The sequence below is a fragment of the Melitaea cinxia genome, chromosome 15, assembly GCF_905220565.1.
Source record: "Melitaea cinxia chromosome 15, ilMelCinx1.1, whole genome shotgun sequence".
Taxonomy (NCBI): domain Eukaryota; kingdom Metazoa; phylum Arthropoda; class Insecta; order Lepidoptera; family Nymphalidae; genus Melitaea; species Melitaea cinxia.
The window spans coordinates 1996013-2019912 of NC_059408.1; the positions used below are offsets into that span (position 1 = coordinate 1996013).

At 36.3% G+C, this 23900-nt stretch overlaps 2 protein-coding genes across 2 annotated transcripts; both read right to left on the reverse strand.

The window, feature by feature from the left end:
- Positions 1-2941: 2941 nt before the first annotated feature.
- On the reverse strand, positions 2942-6724 carry LOC123660575 (uncharacterized protein K02A2.6-like). Its single transcript, XM_045595631.1, has 2 exons — positions 3658-6724; positions 2942-3483 (listed from the first exon to the last, which is right to left on the reverse strand). Exons 1-2 carry the CDS (start codon positions 6722-6724, stop codon positions 2942-2944), a joined length of 3609 nt encoding a protein of 1202 aa, XP_045451587.1.
- Positions 6725-12830: 6106 nt separating this feature from the next.
- LOC123660490 (collagenase-like) lies at positions 12831-18767 on the reverse strand. Its single transcript, XM_045595556.1, has 5 exons — positions 18576-18767; positions 18231-18498; positions 13519-13608; positions 13215-13384; positions 12831-13056 (listed from the first exon to the last, which is right to left on the reverse strand). The coding sequence occupies exons 1-5, from the start codon at positions 18765-18767 to the stop codon at positions 12958-12960; spliced, it is 819 nt and encodes a 272-aa protein (XP_045451512.1). The 3' UTR covers positions 12831-12957.
- Positions 18768-23900: the final 5133 nt, after the last annotated feature.

Sequence of the window (23900 nt, forward strand, 5' to 3'; positions counted from 1 at the left end):
TGATTTCAATTTTAATTTTACATTCATAAACATGGTAGAAAATTATGGTATCAGGGTTATTGCTTTAAAGTTTATAAAATGGGCCGCGTTTTCTAGATCGAACCAAAGGGGTGATGATACATCGTGTGTGAAATGCCTGTGCTCGTTTCTGATTTTCTGTTGAGCCAAGGTCACGCGTGAGTCCTCATTTAAATAATGCTGGCTTACTGAACTTGTCTGCTCGAAGAACATTGCGCATTGCAACGCTTATGTTCAGTGTTTGTCCTCTAAAAAAACGTGACTACCTCTTAAGATATAATGGACTAAAGCGGATAGCATATATACATACAAGTTCAGTCCGAATCTCTATCCCGTGGCACAAGACAGACGCATTCCGTGGTACTTTTAATTTACTCCTCTAGTAAAATTTGGAACATTGTTCCTCCACCAATACAAAATATAGATTCATTGTTAAACTTAGGGCAAAGGTTTATATATAAGGTAATATTTATTGGAAAAACAAAAAGGTACGAAATTATACAGACGTTAAAACTACCACCAAAAGCTTACGTCATGCTTAAGAACGAAACGTTAACATTGTTAGTATTTCTATTTTAAGTGAACTGTTTTGTTAGAGGAAATATGGATAGTTGGCAATGGGTAGCACTTGTGAGTCTAAATTTAAATCAAATGGTTAAAAAAGCTACAGATAATACCGGATAGGTATGAAATCTTGACAAGTGGGAACTGAAAATAAGCGCTGTTAACATTAGCATTGCCGCAGGAATATGCTGAATTGCAACTTTTTTGATTAAAACACTAATTTTATCTCAGATATGTTGCTCGGGTCCATATTATATGTAAATGTATGTGTTCTTCTGCGATTCGTTATTACGTTTTCATTTACTAGTATCTTTTTTATCTCTTTACTTTGTAATTGTGTACTTGTATTTGTGTTGTGTTTGGTGTTTTTAATCCAGAATGAAATATATATAATGAATCCGCTCCACTCCAGCTTGTACCCCACGCTTGAATCCCACCGCTGGGCATAGGCCTCTTTCCTATACAGGAGAAGACCTTAATCTTAAACGCTGCGCCAATGTGGGTTAGTGGACATATTCTCTACTGTGAGTAACGATCGCTACCAGGTGTACATGATAACAACGGATACCGACGGCTTCACGTGCTCTCCGAGGTACGGCGGGGAGACCCACAAGGAGTAACAAGCAGACTGGAAATATATATTTGTATAAACACAAATATCCACTCCAAACGGGAATCGAACCTGTGACCGTCTGTGTTTTAGGCACCACCGACACGGCACACGCACCATTACACAAGAGCGGTCAAGAGCCGTCATAATTATATAGTACCTGGGTGACCGAGCTCAGCTCGGTATTTTTAGTAATTCGTAAAGGATTAGTAGTAAAAGAGAGAGTTAAAATGATTCGCTGCCGGTTTGGATGAAGTCTTTTTTAACTGACTTCAAAAAAAAGGAGGAGGTTACTTAATTCGGCTGAAGGAAACTCAATATATTTATATATATATCGCACCTTCGGTGCAACAAAGTCACAATTCAGGACACTTTTTTTGTTATGTCTTTTATTAGGACTTTTTGATAATTTAATATAAGATTTTTAAACTATATCAAAGAAAGTAAACTATTAATTTTATAAAGATTTCAAACCTACTATAAATAGTAATACAGAAATGAGGAAGTAAAAGCGAAAAAAAAAAATTACAAGTCCTCTCCTGTAAAATTAAGAAATAGGCTGTTTTGACTATATATATATATATCACTACATAGTATAAAACAAAGTCGCTTTCTCTGTCCCTATGTCCCTATGTATACTTAAATCTTTAAATCTAAGCAACGGATTTTGATGCGGTTTTTTTTAATGGATAGAGTGATTGAAGAGGAAGGTTTATATGTATAATGACATCCATTAAATAGTGGAGAAATACTGTTATTTTTGAGGTTTCTAATGTGTATTATAATTGTACATTGCAAACGCAGCCTGAACCCTACGAGATTTATCAAAATAATGTACTAAGTATTATACACACTGAAAAGGTCTACAGAAAACTCCGCGATGGTATATACCTATCTCTTATGGATATCCCACAATAACATTTTTTTGTCATTTACTTTTTACGACAAATAATGGCTAATTTTCGAAGCGATTTTAACCAATACAGCATTAATCCTTATCTAATTAAATACCTTAAATACATTGTTGATTTGATATAGATCTATATGGCCCTTTACATCATATGATTTAAATGAATATTTTTGAAGATATTATAGATTTAAAAATTGCGATACATAGCGTTTGCGGCAGTTCCGGCCGGCTTTTACTTTGAAGTTAACGCGTGCGGGCCACGGGCAGTAATGAATAAATCAAAACTACTGGATCGATTTTAATCATTTTTTCAATGAATGACATAGGCTATAATTATATTTTATACCCGTGCGAAGCCGGAGCGGGTCGCTAGTATATATATATTTTAATGTATGTTCGGGGATAACTTCGTCGTTTATGAAAAGATTTTGATAATTCTTTTTTTGGTGGAAAGGAGATATCTCTGGTGTGGTAGCATGATAAGGAAACTGAAATGTTTTTAAATAAAAGGACAGCGAGTTGTCAGTGACACCGTTTATTCACGACTGACGCAGTCATCGAGCGCGACAATCGATGCGTCGATCGACCGTTATATTACACCTCCACCCTTATTTAAGACATACATTTAAAAAAAAAACGATTTACAAATATACAGCATTTACATAACCATACATAAGCACATACACACAACAGCTATGAACTATTACCTACAACAATCTATTTTGGTACAATTAACAGCTTATTTAAATATTAAACCCTAGTTATTCTATTAATTAAACAACAACAAAAAATAAAATAAAAATAACAATAAAGAAACAACTATATGTCGAAAGATGATATTATTTCATCCTACATCTACGTATGGGACGAGACCGAGGCGGTTCAATGGGAGGCGAGGGTTGCTGTGTGTTAGTTGGGATTGATTCCACGCATTCCTCAATTTTCTCACGTTCGCGAGTCGGGCTGTGGGCTAATGCGTGCGCATCGTCCCCGGGGTTGTTTGTGTCATGCGTTTCGGGCTCGGTGCTTGTCGCTCCCGTCTCCCCGCCGACACTCGCTGGGCTAGAAGGACAGATTAGTGAACTCCGTTTACGCTGTTTCAGTTGGTCAATATGTCTGTGCGTTTCGCGTCCTGCTGCATCTACCACCCTATAATCTGTGGTCCCCATCTTATCCACTACCTTCCCCGACACCCATTTATCGTTCCCCCTATATTGACGTAGCCATACATCGTCCCCTGGGTACAATAGGCGCGACTCATTAGTAGTGTACCTTTGTTGATGTTCTTGAGTGTTTCTGACTTTAAGATCCCTATTAGGCCTCATAGCGTCAAATTTAGTACGTAACCGGCGGCCGAACATAAGTGACGCTGGCGTTTCGCCTATTGTACAATGTTCCGTATTCCTATAATAAAGTAAAAAGCTATTCAAAAATAAGTTAATATCTAAATTTTGTCTAATAGCTTTCTTAATAGTCCTTTTAATTGTATGGACGGCATTTTCTGCCGCGCCATTTGATGCCGGATGGTATGGTGCCGAAAATAAATGTTGAATACCATTCGTATTGACAAATGTTGAAAATTCATTGCTAGAGAAAGGTGGGCCGTTATCCGATACTATTTGTTTAGGCAAACCGAAACGAGCAAAAATGCCACTCAATATTTTAATTGCGTGACTAGCTGCTGTGCTAGGTACCTGACAAACTTCTATCCATTTAGTTCTCGCATCCACCAACACTAAATACATTCGACCCGCAAGAGGACCCAGGAAGTCGATGTGTACGCGAGCCCAAGGTTTATTCGGCCATGGCCATGGGCATGGCATATGCCGCGGTGGCGCTTCACTCTCCGTGACACACACGCTACAGTGGCGGCACATTTTCTCGATTGCTTCGTCAATGCCCGGCCACCATACGTAGCTCCTTGCAAAAGATTTCGTTTTAACTATCCCCATATGAGCCTCATGCAAGTCAGTTAAAACCTTGTCCCTGCAGGTTTCCGGTATCACTATTCTGTGGCCCCACATCACGCAACCTAACTCCTCATACAACTCTTTTTTACGATTAAAGTAAGGGTTGAGAGGCAGCATCTCATTATGTGGAGGCCACTCGTCACGAATATAAGTGAGAACACGACCCAGTAGTGGGTCCCGGCAAGTCTGTTTTTTAATTTCATTATAATCTAATAATAAAGCATTATGTGCAAAGTGTAAGTGAGATTGTTCCGGAATTTTAAAAATATTTTTATTTTTAAAGCTTGCTGGCAATCGAGATAAACCATCAGCGCCGTTTTGTTTTGATGTAACGTACTCAATCTCATAGGTATATGCCGATAATTTAATAGCCCACCGTTGTAACCGACTTGCAGCCATCGACGGAATTCCTTGTTTCGGCCCAAATATAGTTACCAAAAGTTTATGGTCGGTACGCAGTGTAAAGCGCCTGCCGTACAGGTACTGATGCAATTTTTCAAAGCAAAATACTATTGCTAAAGCCTCACGTTCAATTTGAGAGTAATGTTTCTCGGCAGCCGTTAACGCTCGCGATACGTATACGACCGGCCGCTCCCGCGCCGACTCGCCCGAGCGAGCGACTCGCGTGTCAGTTTGCGTGAGCACACCGCCTATACCTCGCGCGCTCGCGTCGCACGTTAAAAACAAAGGCGCTTCCGGATCGTAGTGCGCTAGAACATCCGCACCAACTAAAATTGACTTAATTGTCCGGAATGCTACTTCACACTCATCATTCCATATCCAATTTACTCCCTTTCTCAGTAAGTGGTACAGTGGTGCTAATATAGTACTTAAATTTTTAACAAATTTTGCGTAAAAATTAATAGTGCCTAGAAAGGCCCTTAAGTCCGTAATATTAACCGGGCGAGGTATATTTACTATTCCCTCCACCCTTTCCGGATCCACTTTAATACCCTCGGCTGAAATAATAAAACCTAGATATTTAACCTCACTTGTCATAAATAGGCATTTACTTTTTTTAAGTTTCATTCCGTTATTTCGTAACCGCTCTAAAACACGTTTTAAAGTTATTAAATGTTCGCGAGTATCAGGAGAACCGATTATTATATCATCAATAAAAACTTCTACTCCCGGAATATCGTTCAAAAGATTAGTCATAATTCGCTGAAATATTCCAGGACTCGAAGACAATCCATATACTAATCGTTTGTACTTGAAAAGTCCTTTGTGAGTGTTAATAACTGTCAAATTATCGGGGTCATGTAACTCTATTTGATTATAGGCTTGTGAAAGATCAATTTTCGTAAATATTTTAGCACCATTTAATTTCACAAGCAAGTCATTAATTCGCGGTAACGGATATTTATCGACCAACAGAAACGGATTTAAAGTAACTTTATAATCAGCACATATACGGAGTCCACCATCCGCCTTACGTACCGGTACCAGTGGGGTAGCCCAGTCCGCGCTGTCAACGGGCTCGATGACGCCCGCGCGCAGCATGCCCGCCAGCTCCGCCTCTACCCGCTCGCGCAGCGCGTACGGCACGGGCCGCGCGCGGCAAAATACCGGCGTCGCCCCCTCGCGCACCCGCAGCTGAGCCTTACCGCCCGTGAACCGTCCCAGGCCCTCCGAGAATAACTCCTTAAATCTGTCGAGTAATACATTAATAGAATGATTTAAATTATTTTCCCCATTGATTACATTCATATTTTCTATGTGTTTATATAATGGTATTTTTATGTAAAATTCCGAAAGCCACTGTCTTCCCAATAACGAAGTGGTACCACCCTCAATTACAAATAATTCTACAATTTTACTTATATTTTTATATTTGACGAGTGGCTTGATCACCCCTAGGGGTCTAATCGTAGAACCATCATAAAATTTAAATAACATATTTGATTTCTCTAAATACCTACTTTTAAAATATTTACCATAAGTATTTTTACTAATACATGATACTAATGATCCAGTATCTATTTCCATAGGTAAAACGATACCATCTATACATATTTTTAAACTCACCGGCTTGTAACTGTTAAGACTAAGTTGATGTAGATCTTCTACGACCGGCTCGACCTCGTCGTCCGATAAAGGAGGTTCGTCCACCCCTAGCACCTCCGATCGGTGCACTCTGTCGTCCGCGAAGCCAGCAACCATGCTATTGTTTGGAAGCCCTTCTTGCCGAGAGATGCCGCCTGACCGTACCGGGCATACACGACGTAAATGTCCCCTCTGTCCACATCTACTACAGATGAACCGGTTGTACCGACACCCAACACTTATATGATCCGTAGATCCACAAGCCGCACAATTACTGTTTATTTCTTTCTCTCGTCGCACCGCCGCTGAGCCCCGTAGGCCGCCCCGGCCACGTCCGCCTCGGCTATTTCGCGTGGCCACCTGCACCGCATGCACGGAATCCGCCACGCCCTCGCTGCTCACACTGCCACTGCCGCTTGTCTGCTCCACTGCTGCGGCATCCCTTTCCGCCGCTTCCATGGCTGAGGCAATTTTGACTGCTTTCGCGTATTGTAAGCTGTCTTCGGCGAATAAACGTTGTCTAGTAGCTTCGCTTCGAAGACCACATACCAACTGATCCCGCATATTCTCTTCTAATACCGTCCCAAAGTCACAAAATCTTGACATTTTTTTTTAGTTCCGAAATATATTGCAAAACTGATTCACCCGCATTTTGCCTTCTTTGGCGGAATCGAAATCGCTCTGCCATAAAAGATGGTTTCGGCTGTAAATGGTCACCCATCAGCTTCACCACCGCTGCGTAAGTCTTGGTGCTCGGTTTTTCGGGACTCGTCAAATTACTTAGTAACTCGTACGTTTCATCGCCCATCACCGCAATTAAAGTGGGTAGCCATAAGTCTTCTTTAACCGCGTTAACTTTGAAAAACATTTCTGTTCTTTCAATGTACATCGACCAATTTCCCGATGTTATGTTGAACTCCGATAACTTTCCGATCGACATTTTAATAATTAATCCTCGTTCGCCAATGAAATGTTTTTAAATAAAAGGACAGCGAGTTGTCAGTGACACCGTTTATTCACGACTGACGCAGTCATCGAGCGCGACAATCGATGCGTCGATCGACCGTTATATTACAGAAACCAGGATCTGATGATGGGATTCGAGAGAAATCAAGGGAAACTCACGAAAATCCGCATAACTTTACATTAACTACATAATACTGAACATACTACTGGGTGTACTGATTTTGATGATTTTTAACTTAATCGAAAGCCGATGTTTTATCATGTTGTCACATTTCATTGAGATCTGATTACAACTTTTGGAGTAATCTTTGATAATGCGTATTTTTTGACTATTTTTCTGTATACCTACGTTGTATTACTTGTCGATATAGTTGAAGTCGGTTTTTTTTCGTTTGCCTGCAAACACAATTATTACTAATTAATTAACGCAAAATAAAAATAAAAAATAACGATGAATTAAAAATTGATACAAAATACACAATTACAACGCTTCAGCCTGTAATATCCCACTACTGGGCATAGGCCTCTTTCCTCATGTAGTAGAAGGATCAGAGCTTAATCCACCACGCTGCTCTAATGCGGGTTGGCAGATATATTCCCTACTATGAGTAACGATCGCTATCAGGTGTACATGATAACAACCGGGACTGGCGGCTTAACGTGCTCTCCGAGGCACGGTGGGGAGACCCACAAGGACTGCATAAACACCCAGATCACGGTGAACACCTGTATGGCCAATACAAATGTTTGTCATGTGCGGGGATCGAACCCGCAACCGCCAGCGCAACAGGTACAATCCATGGCTTGACCTTTGCGCCAACGCGTGTCACACACAATTACAAGATTGAGAGTAATTGCTTCTCAAAAACTGACAGGCGCTCCAACAAATCGTGTTTTTTTTCTGAAAATCATATTTAAATACGAATTACATATTTATAAAATATGAATAATATTTTTTTTACCAACTATAATAAAAAATATAAATAAACATAAAAAATCAAAAATAAAAAATAAATAAAAAATAATAATGATAAAATTTAATAAAAGCATAATATTTTTCGATTTTACCGACATAATAATAAAAAATAAGAACAGCCTATTTAAATAAAAAATAACGAGTGCAATTAGAAAAAGAAAAAGAAAAAATAATTGATCAGGGACATGGGGATTTGAACCATGATCTTATCGGTTGATCCCGACCGGCCGATTTCCCACCGAGCTATTGCCACTAAATTGACAAATGCGAAATTTACCTTCGTATTCTAACGATATTTTTTTCACTCCCTAAAAACGGGGATAAAACGACATTTTCTGAAAATTAATCCTAGCTAGATAGATTTATCTCCCCCGAAACCTCCTATATACTAAATTTTATGAAAATCGTTGGAGCCGTTTCCGAGATTCAGATTATATATATATATATACAAGAATTGCTCGTTTAATACTATAATATATAATAATAAATAATAAAAGAAAAAGATATAAAGAAATTCCTATAGAATCTCTTTAGTTAAATTATGAGATAAAAGGATGTAAGAAGGAATTTTAAAAATATATTTAGTTATTTATAATTATTGAAATTTGTGAAGAAGGAGTACTTATAGAATAATAAACTTAAAATATCGTTTCTTTAATTTCAGGGCAACGCAAGTTTGTTTGTTTCTTTGTTGTGTTGTTGTATATATATATACACGAGTGTTTGTTCATATATACAGGGTGGCCGATCACTTGACGTCATAAAAAAAATTTAGGTCCGGTATGTTGTGGGGTATCCGAATCACTCCCATGTATGTTACGCGATTTTTTATAGTTTAGGAGTTATGAATTTTTTTCGATTTTATGAGAAATTTCGACTTGACCATCTTAAAAAATTTCTAAAAAAAAAAGAAAATTTTTTTTTAGGGTTTAATTTTTTGCAACTGAATTCGCATAAGTTTTACTTTTATGCATAAAATAATCAGCTTCGTAGCTTTGATGAAAGTTATGAAAATGGTGGTCTAAAGTCAAAAATCTACGTTCCGTGAATTAAGACTTAAATTTTCAACTTTAAATTAAAAATCTAAACAGGTGACCTTATGATTTCTTAGTTAGTCTTAAAAATGCGCCAGACTCTCAGCTTTCATAATAATAATAAAAAAGCCGTACTTAATATGGAAAATTTGGCTAAAATCGGTCTTCAAAGACAGCAAGGTGGAGAATTCTTAAAATTTGCCTATTGATTAAAAAAAGTTTTTTATCATTCCTAAGGCTAATTAATGATTAGAAAATGCTGGAAACCTATTGTGTTGGTTGGATAAGAAAAGTTTTAGGCTTTTAAGTAAGAACAAGATCATAATGTTAAAATCATTTAATATTTTTAAAATTTATAATAAATGTTCAACGTGGCCACCTCCAGAAACAATACAAATTCTATACCGTCGTAAAAAACGGCAAATTTTACCTGCAATAACAATGGGCTGAAAGGATAAGAAACTATATTGCTATCTCCCTCACTCTCGGTGGCATAAGAGGCCGATCGCAACCGATCAAAGTTAGTTCGTTAGTTACTGATCTCAGTTGTGCTCACATTGTGTTTACTGCTACTTGTGTCACCATTCGTTATTTCATTGCTGCTGAAGTTGGCCACGTTGAACATTTATTATAAATTTTAAAAATATTAAATGATTTTAACATTATGATCTTGTTCTTACTTAAAAGCCTAAAACTTTTCTTATCCAACCAACACAATAGGTTTCCAGCATTTTCTAATCATTAATTAGCCTTAGGAATGATAAAAAACTTTTTTTAATCAATAGGCAAATTTTAAGAATTCTCCACCTTGCTGTCTTTGAAGACCGATTTTAGCCAAATTTTCCATATTAAGTACGGCTTTTTTATTATTATTATGAAAGCTGAGAGTCTGGCGCATTTTTAAGACTAACTAAGAAATCATAAGGTCACCTGTTTAGATTTTTAATTTAAAGTTGAAAATTTAAGTCCTAATTCACGGAACGTAGATTTTTGACTTTAGACCACCATTTTCATAACTTTCATCAAAGCTACGAAGCTGATTATTTTATGCATAAAAGTACAACTTATGCGAATTCAGTTGCAAAAAATAAAACTCTAAAAAAAAAATTTCTTTTTTTTTTAGAAATTTTTTAAGATGGTCAAGTCGAAATTTCTCATAAAATCGAAAAAAATTCATAACTCCTAAACTATAAAAAATCGCGTAACATACATGGGGGTGATTCGGATACCCCACAACATACCGAACCTAAATTTTTTTTTATGACGTCAAGTGATCGGCCACCCTGTATATATACGAGTATACGTGTATCTAATTCAATGTATGTACCATATCAAAAGAGCAATATGTGAACGTAATTATGATTTTTAAGGGTTTTTAATAAAAGTAGTTTGAAATTTAAAAAAATCTATACAAATGATTAAAACTGGAGTGTCTGTTTGTTATATTAAAATAACCGCTTTTTACTAAATGCATATGGATGTTTAAACGGTACATATACCAAAATAACACTTTTGTCCGTTTATCTTTCTGTCTGTTTGTTCCGGCTACACTCTGAAACGGCTGGACTGATTTTGACGAAACTTTCACTAGTAGATAGCTGATATAGTAAGGAGTAACTTAGGCTACTTTTATTTTAGAAATTTATTTTTAACCGACTTCCAAAAAAGGAGGAGGTTCTCAATTCGACTGTATTTTTTTTTTTTTTTTTTATGTATGTTACATCAGAACTTTTGACTGGGTAGACCGATTTCGACAAATTTTGTTTTAATCGAAAGGTTGTGTGTGCCAATTGGTCCCATTTAAATTTATTTGAGATCTAACAACTACTTTTCGAGTTATATCTAATAATGCGTTTTTACTTGACGCTTTTTTCGTCGACCTACTTTGTATTATACCGCATAACTTTCTACTGGATGTACCGATTTTGATAATTCTTTTTTTGTTGGAAAGAGGATATCCCTAGTTTGGTACCGTGATAAGGAAACCAGGATTTGATAATGGGATCCCAGAGAAATCGAGGGAAACTTTTGAAAATCCGTAATAACTTTTTACTGGGTGTACCGATTTTAATAATTTTTAATTTAATCGAAAGCTGATGTTTATCATGTGGTCACATATAAATTTTATCGAGATCTGATAACTACTTTTTGAGTAATCTTTGATAACGCGTAGTTGCTTGACTATTTTTTCGTCGATCTACGTTGTATTACTTGTCGATGTAATTGAAGTCGGTTTTTTTTTCGTTTGCGAGCAAACACAATTATATAACTCTGCCAACTAAACAATAACTTTTTAGTTAAATTCCACGCGGACGAAGTCGCAGGAACAGCTAGTTAATAATAATTGGTAATCTGATTAACACTTAAACAATTTTATCAATTTTGTAATGACATTTAAGTCTAGAAAATATTGTTGTTTTTTTTGTAAATGACTAAATCTGGTAAGAAATGCACGTGGTGAATTTATCTATACTTAGTGTATCTATCTATTTATTATTTATTTATTTATTATCTATCTATTTGATGAAAGCAAAACAATTGTGCTTCATATACAAATAACCTATAATAATTATTTTGTACGATTGTGCAACAATTATACATTGCGTCATCGCCTTCGTTTTGGACTATTGAAACTTTTACTATTGAACTTTCTGGTTAATCTTTATCAAGTAAAATATCCAACTAGTAGGGAACGCGCTCCATGTAATTCTCTGGTCTTATCAGAGTGGATCTGTGAGCGCATAAAGGTGAGGATGGGAATACTATTGCCTAGTCCTGGACGGTCTTGTAAAAGTGAAGTAATAAATGTACAAGAATTTTGCCCAATTGTTGTATATCATAATGGTAGCCTAAATAATTTGTACGTTTCGATCAATTCGTCTCTCTCGCTCTCTCTTCGATCTTCTAGACTAATTAAGCATAAGTTCCGTTATCCTTGTAATCAAGTCTCCTTATTCGTCTTGGGATTTTGGTAACCCACGTTTGAATTTTTTCAAGTAATTCAATGTCTTTTACAATGTAAGGGTTATTACTATACTTGAAATCCTTTTAAATAGGTCTGACGAAGATTTTGTAGATCTGAGTAATCATCTCCGAATGATTTTTTGAATGAAGTAGACGAGACTATTCGCTTTCTTGATGATTAAGTAAATATTACTGGCCCATTTAAGTACGCCAGTGATGACTACACCTACTTCAATAAAATAATTTTTGATTTTTGATAGTGTATACTTTTTCTCAAGAATGTTGCATCAATGTAATAAAATAATTTTCTATTTTTTTGTAACGTATAATATTTGTTTATACTTAACAGCGAAGTCTTTATTTCCTTCCATAATTCCTTCCAAAGTTTAATAATCAAAGTAGTAATTTAATATCTTATCGGTAACTGAAAACTTAGTCCTCGTCAATAAAACTAATGATGTAGATAGGTGTCGTAATAACGATAGATATAACGATACGCAAATAATACAAACAAAAACGCATCAAAATATTTAATTATTAAATGATATTTGGGGGTGATGTCACGATGACGTAGCTTACAAAGGCTGCCCTAATGATCTCGTCGGGGTCACCAGTTTAGGGGTGTGAGGAACGGAGTGTTAAGTTCCTCATCCACCGTTGAATAGAGAGGATCCTCCGATCAGACGGTTGTTATTGGTTTCTTGTATATATCACTTCACTTCAGCCTATCGCAGTCCACTGCTGGACATAGGCCTCCCCAAGTTCGCGCCAGTTCTTGTATATATACTCGTACTTAATTGCTGTAATAACTTTGATATCGCGATGTAGGATGCGTCATTTCTTAGTTACGTAGTTCGTATGTCACGCGATAGATGTCGGCACACATACTATGCAGAACTCTATTGTGATGAAAGCCAAGAAGCAAAATAGGTAACTCTGGCGAAACCGCCTGGTGCCGCCGCGCAACCGCGGGCCGAAAGGAAGCTAGCGATACCAATCTGTAGAAAAATTTTCAAATAAACAATTAAATATTAATTGTAAATAAATATTAATCACAATAAGCAAATAAAATCGTATAACAAAGAGTAAAGTAAAAAGGAAAGTCGTTACTGGTACAAAATATAAGACGAGAAAAGAACGAAAATCAATTACTGACCAAGGTATTGCCGACCGTGAGAGGACCTCCTGAGTCGCCTGAGCAGAAGCTTTTGCCGCCGCTATTAGACGTGCACAAAATGGAAGAGCCAACGACTGCGGTACCATATGTCCTAGCACACGTGTTGTTATCAATGACTTGCAGGCTTACATGTCTCGCTACACTTGATACTGAGCTGGCTGAAAATAAAAAAAATACTTAATAATAAAAACAAATTGGAAACGCCCTCTACGGTCGTTGTTAAAATATGCAGGCATATAAATAGAAATCAGATCAAATCATCTGTAAATGAAAATGAACTTACTTTCACTCGTACTTCCGAAACCAGCAGCTACAGCCGTAACACCGACATATTGGTTGGAGCCGGTGGCTAACGCGACGGGCCGGATGTTGTCTGGGAAAAAACGTTTGTTTAATTTTTTTTAAAGTGTGCGTAGACGCGGCTAAGTTATTGAATGAAGTTGCGCTAGTGTGACGTATCGTCGATGCATTCACTCGTTGTTAACATCTGGGTATTCGTATGCTCGTATGTAATCATCCATATAGTGCTGTTCGCGAATAGCTTGAACTGCCATAGGTTTTGACGATTCATAGCGCATTTCGTCTTTATTTTTAATGAACTGTGCAATGAACGGCGCACAGTTCGCACCAAATATTAGCGATGTCATTTTCATGTCATGTCATCATTTTATACGTTCTTATAGGATCGCTAGGGCTGTCGCGCCACAGAAATCTAAGAGCGTCCTGGTGGACAGGTAAGATTTTAACCTTTAAAAACATATCTTTGATGTCGGCTACTACTGCTATTTCGTGTTCTCGAAAGCGCAGCATGATACCCAACAGTGACATCAACAAATCCGGACCAGTTAATAAATAATCATTAAGTGATACACCATGCGTTTTAGCCGCTGCGTCGAAAACAAGCCGTAATTTTTTTGTTATTAGGGTTGTCCACCCCAAAATGAGTACCGTGTTTTATTTACTTTTGTTTTATCTAAAATTTCCTTAGCAAAATTGTTATCCAATAAATGTTTAATACTATCTCGGTACCTCTGAGCGTATTGTGTTACAAGACATTTTTCTCTCCAGGTTACGTAACCTAATATGTGCTGTATGTACAGAATCAGGCATTTTACAGAAACTATCCTATACATTCCATGGCAGACCTACATGCTATTGACCATCGATTAATTTAGCCGTCTGTTCCAGGTGTTCCAGAGCACGAAGATCATCAGCGTTCTGACGTGGTTTTCCCGGATATTCCCATAAATTCGATAGTAAATGACTTTTTGACCATCTCGTGCAGGTTATCCAGTGAAAGCTTAGCCGACCCCAATTTAACCTCGGTAACATGGATTACGTACGAACTCGCGCGCGTCGAGAGTGATGCACCAGGCACTACACCAGCGGAGTACGAGTGGCACAAGGGTCGTTACATTTTCCTACTTTAATTTCTAATAGTAACAATAAATTATAATTGTCTTGATCAATTAATATTTTAGGTAGTTTTCAGTATTAACACAACAAATTTCATTATTAGTATTACATAAATGAGAATAGTTATTAAAATTATAATTGTAATTGTATTATAATTGTATTATAGTTGTGTGTTGTGTTTAATTATAATTGTATTATAGTTGGTATGATTAATTTTTAATGTTGTACATATCTGAATATTATTATCTTTTATTTATTATTTAATGGATGATTGTATGAAATGTTTCTATTCGTACATGTTTACCTAATTATTCAATTTACTACTGTTTGAATTATTTATATTTCTGTGTGTATCGATTATTTCTGATTAATGTGTGCTTTTTAGCTTATTAATGAATTGTTTACTATTGGAAACTTTATTGGTTTATGTATTAGTTTTATATGATTTTTTCTTTGTATTATTGTACTGTTTGTTTCCTAAATAAAATAAAATAAAATAAAATAAAATAAAATAAAAATTAATTTAATGTAAATTTTGCACAGGTACACTAAAGTTCTCGATACTACGAAGTAATGTTTTAAATCGCTCACCGGTATTGTTCGCTATACAAACTGTGAGAACGTCGGTATCGTCTCCCGGCGGCCGCGGAGGCCCGCACGAGACGCGAGTGATGCACTAAATTATAATTCGCTTTTTTTATTTCCAAAAGGGCCCCAAATTCTTGTGTGCCCAAGAGCCCCAGCCTAGTTTGAGACGGGCCTGGGGACAAGTTGATTTATTGTGCGTTGCATCTATGCATTTGTAACATAACCGGTTTCGTTTAACAAAACTCCCGCGATCCGTACGTAATGCTTTGCGGAATTTTTTACAATCTTGTAATTTATGAATCGATAAGCGACAATATGAGGCCGATAGGAGGATTCGGTTGGGCTGGGCGGCGTTTGGCAGGCTCCGTCGAGTCTTCACTTCGAAGATTCCGCAATGCTTGAAGACAAAAGTTTTCGAGCAATGCGTCCTGCCTGTGTTAACATACGGAGCCGAGACGTGGACACTGACCAAGGGACTGGTCCACAAGTTTAAAGTCGCTCAACGTGCAATGGAACGGGCCATGCTTGGGGTCTCTCTCAAAGACAGGATTAGAAATGAGACTATCCGCGGGAGAACGAAAGTAACCGACATAGCCCACAGAATTAGCAAGTTGAAGTGGCAGTGGGCTGGTCATCTGTGTCGCAGGACCGATGGCCGTTGGAGTAGACGGGTCCTAGAGTGGAGACCGCGTCTTGGCAAACGCAGTGTGGGACGTCCTCCGGCCCGTTGGACCGACGATCTACGTAAGATTGCCGGTGTAGGCTGGATGAGGATTGCGGAAGACCGGGATGTGTGGCGCGAACTTGGGGAGGCCTATGTCCAGCAGTGGACTGCGATAGGCTGAAGTGAGTGAAGCGACAATATTCACACAATTGTTATTGTATTTTTTATTTAATAAAATTGTATGCATACCCTCTGTGTATTTTTTATTGCTATAATAATTATCAGAATTATTTTTAATAGTCAATAAAGCCATAGAAGACACTTTTGCAGCTTCTTCATTTTAAAAATTTGGAAATATCGATACATGTCGGTCTTTTACCTTGCTTGATGAAAGGGTAACTGTAATCTGCCCACTTTGAAAGTAGAAGTGGTGGTAACTTTGAAAGTAAAAATGTTATTAAATTTATTCCATTTAGGTATTCATATTGACCGATTACTTTTACGGCGGCAACGCAATTTCGCACTTTAACAGATAATGGTACAATATCCTTGTGATATTCTTGTGATACTGGGTGTAATTTCTTTATATCGACACGATAAAGTCATCTCGGGTGACGAAGCACTTCTCAGCAGGGCCGAGACAGCTTCGCGAGCTGATCCTTTTAGACACTTTCTTAAGCGCCACATATTTTCACTATCATTGAAATTACACACCTTAGATGATTCTTCATATGCCTGTTTAAACTGAAGCCATTCCATGGGGTCAACAGTAAATACGGGTAAGTCTTATGGTGTACATATTCGACTTAACAAATTGTTATTTAAGCTATTGTTGGTAGAAGCGGCTGCAAGATCCTTCAGTGCGCTGGTCAGAAGGTGAATTGTTCCATCAGTGCCGATATCCTGTGTGATCAGCTGGCACGGCGCGTCCGTATTTTGACCCATGTCGTGGACGGACTGCTTCCAGTTCTCGATTGCTGCGCTCCAACCCCTCTTCTACATCCTTGTTAGTGTGGTCTGATTGTACACTACACTCGTCGTCAATCTCCGCTAGGTCGGCCGCCAAACCTTTATTACTCAAGTCCGATTCAATTTTTGCTCTCGCTTCTGCTGCCTCTAGTGCTAGCTTCTTCTTACTTGCAAGCGCAGAGGATGACGATGACCTCTTAGTCTTCGCACTGAACACTTGTCGAGACGTTGAAGGCATAATTTGAACGGCCGTTAAGGGCGATTCCGTTTTTACAATACTACCTTCATTTTTATTTTCGTTGAGGAAAAATGTTTTATCTCGTTGTTTATTATCCTCTTGAACGCATTTTTTATCGTTAATTGGTTGTACTGGAACCTCTTCTATGGATGACCTGGATTCCTGTTGCTCTTCATCTTTCTTTAACATACTCTTTTTCCGGGTGTTCACCATACTTTTTGGCGTGTGGAACATTTAAAGATGCGTCTCGAAGTGACCAAAAATTGTAAAAGGTTGATCTTGGACGGATATAAAGCAATTGTTGATGAGGATATATTTCTTTAAGAACGGATAGAAGCGTTTACAAATGACTTAATTTAAACGTGCCGATCGCAGCGACGGTTACTGGACGACTTACAATGTACCTTACACTAATTATATATTTATTTTACCAACATACAGATTTGTACCACATAACAGATTATGTATACTTGGATTACAGATAATATTGCGTCGCTTAAAGGCACTATCTGTCTTTTAGTTTATAATGATTGAACTAGCTTCTTCTTGATCTGTATGAAAAATAACAAAAGATGACGGTTGATTTTTATCGATAAGTATCTGCGTTTGTTTGTTATGGTGTAAAATTTTGTTTTTAGTTATTATTTCTTTAGCAAGGCTAAGTCCAATATTAGCAAAGAAGTTATTTATAGTACTAACTGCCTTTATAGGACATGGATCTATATCCAGTAATTGTAAGTTCGTTGATTTAGATTTTTTTTAAATTAGTTATAAGTTTTATATTATTCCACAGAACTTTTGGATTTCTATCTAATAATAATGTGCATCATATATCATATTTAACGTTTAAGTTTTTTAATTACATTATTACAATTTGCGAAATTGCGATATCTTTTAGATGTTATTTTAAGTATTTCGTTGTCAGGATTAAATTTTACGCGTTAATGTATTACAACTGAACTAATCCCCTATTCGCTTGTGTTGAATTTTAGTATTATATTTGGATAAAAAGTATCCAGTTTTCCACCTAGTGATATAAACTCAAAACGTATAAAACCAGAAGTTAGCAAAAGCTAAAAGTTGTTTTCTAAATTTAATTATAAAATTAGAATTGACTTACTGTTGAAGTTAACGTGATTGATGCGAATGACAGCAACATCGTTTCGGATATTAAAATCGCTGTATAAGGGATGTGTAACAACATTGTTGGTGGTGATACGAACGCCACCAGAATTGTAGTTAACAGTTCCGAGAATAACGGTAACACTTCTAGCTCGTGCATTAGGAGTTCTCCAACAGTGAGCAGCAGTGACCAGTCTAGTGTTACTAATAAGAGAAGCTCCACAAATTGATCTATGTCCGTTGTACAATGAGATTTGTAGACCAGCCTTAAAAATTACAAGAAAATTATTACAAAAGACACGTGAAACAAAGACTATTATTGACTAAAAATTACCAAACATACCAAGTGGGGATTAGCTCCTAGTGCTGAAACCTGTCCTCCGATAATCCTGGAACCGTCGAAATCCGCGGCCGCCTCAGCAGCGTCTATGCGAGCCCTTTCGGGGATACCTATCTCTAGATGATAGTCACGGAAGATTGGTTCTTCCGCTGTAACAGCTAGAGCCAGGCCGAGGATGACGATGAGGAGCTTCATGTTGGACAATAGTGCGTTGTTTTGCAGTCGAACATTGGCATTAAATACTGTTTTATATCTAATCTCACCATTTTAAGCTCTTTAATTTTTTCCATTAATTACCTTTAGTTAGATTATCGCTATTTCTTTTTTCGAAGAATTATCAACTGATAATAAATCAGTTCTTAGTACTATAATAATTGCAATTAAAGCGTAAAAATTATGTTTATAATAATTATACGAAAGTAGGGACAGTAGGTAATAAAAATAACAATGTATATAATAAATTACTATTTAGATGCCTTCGCATATAAACATTTAGATTGAAAGCTGATTTGAAATCGACGAGGCTCACGCAACTGGAATCGAAAGGCAAGATAGATAGATGGCCCTGTGCCGGCAACTACACGCTTATCCACAGACTCTAGTTCGGGAATTAGTATATCCTTTTTGAAGTGAAACTTCTTTAGGCGCATGAGGGTAAATGTTTTACGGATGAAACGTACGAAGGTGTGCAATGTTTTGAAGAAACGGCAACGCTTTTATCGAACAACAGAGCCAACTTGGGTGTACTACATTATTAATTATTGTTTGTTTTATAATTTCTTACATTTCACATATGGTAAATTTAAAAATAAATCATCATTATGATCATCCTCATTATAACTTCAGCGTATCGCTAGCATAGAAATCTAAATTGTTTAATTGATTTTTGCAATGGAGATTTAAAAGACAACAGAGAATAATGAATCCAATATAATGCAATAAAATTAAAGTAGAATTATTTTTATTCAATTAAAATTTAAAAATAATTATATGCGATGTGAATTCAGTTTATTTAGACTTTAGCAAGAAAATAATTGTGGTATTTCACACTTTTCCATGTCAACTTTATGCTGAGTTTCAAATCTATTATTTCAAAGCAAGATTGATGGCCTGTTAATAAAACACTTAAATCTTATCATATCTTATAAGCCTACTTAAAGTCGCATTAATTTTAAGTGATCAGTATCCTAAAACAATAATTTGGTACTCATCGATAGAAAAACATCTTGATGGAATCACACGCTTAGAAAGATTCATGTACAGCAGCTTACCCACACCTTCTTCGTTAACCAAAGAATGAATAGACTCGGGCTTGGGGTTGAAAATTATTTATAATTATCATGAATGTTAAAAATATATATTTACCATGTTAAATAATTGCTATTAAAATTGCCGTTTTATCTACATCAGTGCCATAATTAGTTTAATTTATAAGTTAACATGAACATTGTTAAGGTTCTGTTGTCAAAGTCTATACTTCTATATTAAATAATAAACAAAATAGTATACATGCGTGTGTGTCTTTTTAACCGACTTCAAAAAAGAAGGAGGTTACTCAAATCGACCGTATATATATTATATATGTTCGGGGATAACTTCGTCGTTTATGAACCGACTTTGATACATTTTTTTTGTTGAAAAGGAGATATCCTAAGTGTGGTAGCATGATAAGGAGATCAGGATCTGATGATGGGATCAGAGAGAAATCGAGGGAAACCTATATGGTCACGTTTAAATTTCATCGAGATCTGATTACAACTTTTGGAGTATTCTTTAATAATGCGTATTTACTTGACCTATAACACCCCTCCGGCAGACTATTTTCGTGTAAACTAAATAATAGTCCAAAATTGTCTGATACGGCATACGACAAATTTATCCTGAAAACGATTAATCCATAAGACGATTTTCTTGTTCAGTTCTGGTTCTTCAATACTGTCATAGTTGAAAAATATATGCGTATTTACTTGACTATTTTTTCGCCCACCTACGTTGTATTACGAGTACTTGTTGATGTAATTGAAGTCGGTTTTTTTTTAGTTTGTTTGCAAACACAGTTGTTATTTATCGATTTAATGTATTTTTATGCACAGTTGCAAAAAAATGTATATATTAGCATTCTGTACTCCTTTTCTATATAAACTGTAAGTGTCCGAAATTTTATTCTCCTTCGTCTACGCAATTTTCATAAAAAGGGCGTACAAAGTTTTTGCTTCACGTATTAATATATAGATATACATCTAATAGGAAATGAGAACTGAAAGAAATATTAAGTTCACTTGTATTGACTAGCCCGTTGTCGTATTTGTCGAAAAAAAAAATGTAGCAATACCAGTCAGCTGTTAACTATAACACAAGCATTGGGTTGCTTTAGAAACAGACTAACGTGTGCGTATTATGTAGATATTTTTTTTATGTCACTAGGTCGGCAAACAAGCGTACGGCTCACCCGATGGTAAGCGATAACCGTATCTTATATACACCTGCAACACCAGAAGCATCGCAAGCGCGTTGCCGATCCAATCCCCAATCCCTCCAGGAGCTCTGGTCACCTTACTCACCAACAGGAACACAATACTGCTTGAAAGCAATATTATTTTGCTGTGATCTTCTGTAAGGTCGAGGTACTACCCCAGTCGGGCTGCTGATTTGTATGAGTGAGAGTACTTTGATCGTAACACCAATTTAAATTAAATTTGGTCATAAATTTCTACCTTATTTTTCTCCCAATACAAAGAAATTATTGTAGCATTGTTATAGAAAACTAGCATTTGACCAAAATTGTCTGATACGGCATACGACAAATTTATCCTGAAAACGATTAATCCATAAGACGTTTTTCTTGTTCAGTTCTGTTTCTTCAATACTGTCATAGTTGAAAAATAAAATTCTAGCTAACAGTTGTAGTATTCACCATTATATATTATAAAACATATGTATATAATTTTATTATTATTATTTAAACTCATTTTACATCAAAAAAAAAAATTACAGTAATACACTCCAAAAATCGCAGAGATTTGTCCGGGGTATTTAGTTTGAATACAGTTAATTTAAACAATTAAAAATTAGGTGGGTAGTTGTACAAACTATAGTAAGTATCTTTTAATTCTATGTAAATGCGTACGCAGGGAAGGCGATCGAGAGGCAAAACTGGTTTGTTACAAACAGTTACAGGATGTTCAGATAATACGACCTTAATTAATTTCTTATACTTTTTATAGTGATTCTTTTCTTAAATGCCAAATCTTATCCATTCAACAAGCGAGGAGTCAAATATTCCGTGGTCCTTTCACCATATACGTTATTTGTTGCAGTAGCTGTTATAAATTTTTGTTTTGTTATTTGTCGTGTATTAATTTTATTGTGAATTTTGTGCTGTATGTCCATATTAAAAAAGTTTTCTTTTAATACGTTATACTGAAATTTATATTCTACCGGTAACACGTTGAAATGCTTTAAAAGTTTTATTCATTCATTCATCATTGGCCTTAGTCCGTCTATTGCAAACGATTTAGACAGCATCAGACAGACACTGTTTCGCCTAGGACATTCCTCAGAAAAATGCAGAGTTGCCTAAGCTTTGCGCCACCCTCTCGGCCTCACTGGCTAGGCCCACAGGAACGACGAGTCGATACGTGTGGAGCCAGTTCGGTGCAGGAGTCTTTTGCATTTTGCTTGAGACCCCATTCCAGGTTTCAAATGAAGTTTTCCTTCTCCAGGATCCTGATGATTTTGACCCAGGTTTATCCCTCGGTCGTCTTTTACGACCCCCACGAGAAGAAAGAGGGTGGTGCTATTCTACTCAACCGTCACCACACGGCATTTTAAAAGTTTATTATCATCATTTTTATATTGTTCTTTTATTTTAGGAGTACATTTTTTTTAGGATTCTGACTTGTAAACTTTGTATAGTAATTAAGACAAGTTTTAAAGGTTCTACCATAGGTCATGATACAGTAGCTTATGATTGAATCAGCCGAAGCATTATAAAGCATAAGTAGAATTTTAAATTGTATTCTCTTCTTAATAATTTTAATTGGAAGCCTCACATACAGTACTTATGTGAGGCTTCCAATTAAAATGACATTCCACCACCAATCCAAGATAAGTATGCTTTTCAACAGTTTCTATAACTGGGCACTTGCATTGGTTGATATTTAGATGAATACAATTATGATTATGGGCTTTTAATCTATTATTTTGTGTATGGTGAGCGTATGTGAACTAGTTTTGTCTTGGATGCGTTAAGTACAAGCCCGTTGTCATGACACCACTTATTAAGTAAATCAAAATCATGCTGCATTTTTTCCAGTGCTTCGTTTACGTTTGAATCTGCTATTAAGAAGCAAGTGTCATCAGCGTACTGGTACGATGAGGAAAATTTAAATATATTATTCATGTAATTTACGTACGCTATGAAGTGCAATGGGCCGGGCACCGATCCTTGCGCAGTGCCATCGGAAACAGATATTACGTCACTTGTAACATTTCCCATTTTTACAAAATAGGACACGTTTCTTAAGTAAACTTACTTAAGGACCTCTAATACCTGTATTATCGAGCTTTTCTATTAAGGTGCTATGATTAAGGGTGTCAAATGCTCTAGAAAAACCTAGAAAAGAGCCAGAATGTGTCTTCTTCTATGTAGATGTCCATTTACTTCATCCGCAAACCTTGATAAAAGGGACGTGGTACTTTTCGTTGGCTGGATACCGTATTGATTTTTACTAATTATTTTATGGTTGCCGTAAAAGGTATAAAGGAGAATGGGACTTTTGGGCCAAAATGTAATGAGTAGAGATATTGTTTAAAAAATTATCAGCTCAAATATAAAAATATTAAATATCAGCTCAATTCTGAATCTAGAAGCGGAGAAAATTGAAAAAGATAGTTTTCATCAAATTATTTGGGTATCGATTCAACTATAATCGATTACAGAATTCAAAAAAAAAAAGGTTTGCACTAGTTAATTAATTCAAGATATTTAGATGCACAATTAAAGCTGTAAACAATAAAGTGAATTTAAATAAAGTTACATTAATATGGACAATATCAATTAATACCTGATAAACCAAAATGATTATCGATTTCATATCGATTTAAAATAATTCATATTTTTAATGACAGCTTTGAAAGCTGACTACTTGTGACTAACAATAATACTGTGTCCGTCACTCGTTTCGTGTTTACTGTTTTCCGATGCATTCTGAGTCCATTCCTGATATTTATTTATGGTTTCAAGTGTATATCAATATTCGTAGTGAGTTTTCAAACAGTCTTCACTAAATATAATAAATATTAATGCTACAAGAACTTAGTGATCGC

Excerpts from the sequence above, each read along its gene's own strand:
- LOC123660575 (XM_045595631.1), bottom strand. The coding sequence starts at position 6,724 with ATGTCAAGATTTTGTGACTTTGGGACGGTATTAGAAGAGAATATGCGG. Across the intron at positions 3,484-3,657 it reads AACATTTGTCAATACGAATG|GCGAAACGCCAGCGTCACTT; the intron begins GTATTCAACATT and ends ATTGTACAATAG.
- LOC123660490 (XM_045595556.1), bottom strand. The coding sequence starts at position 18,767 with ATGAAGCTCCTCATCGTCATCCTCGGCCTGGCTCTAGCTGTTACAGCG. Across the intron at positions 13,609-18,230 it reads CAATCACGTTAACTTCAACA|ACAACATCCGGCCCGTCGCG; the intron begins GTAAGTCAATTC and ends GTTTTTTCCCAG. Across the intron at positions 13,057-13,214 it reads TCACGGTCGGCAATACCTTG|ATTGGTATCGCTAGCTTCCT; the intron begins GTCAGTAATTGA and ends ATTTTTCTACAG.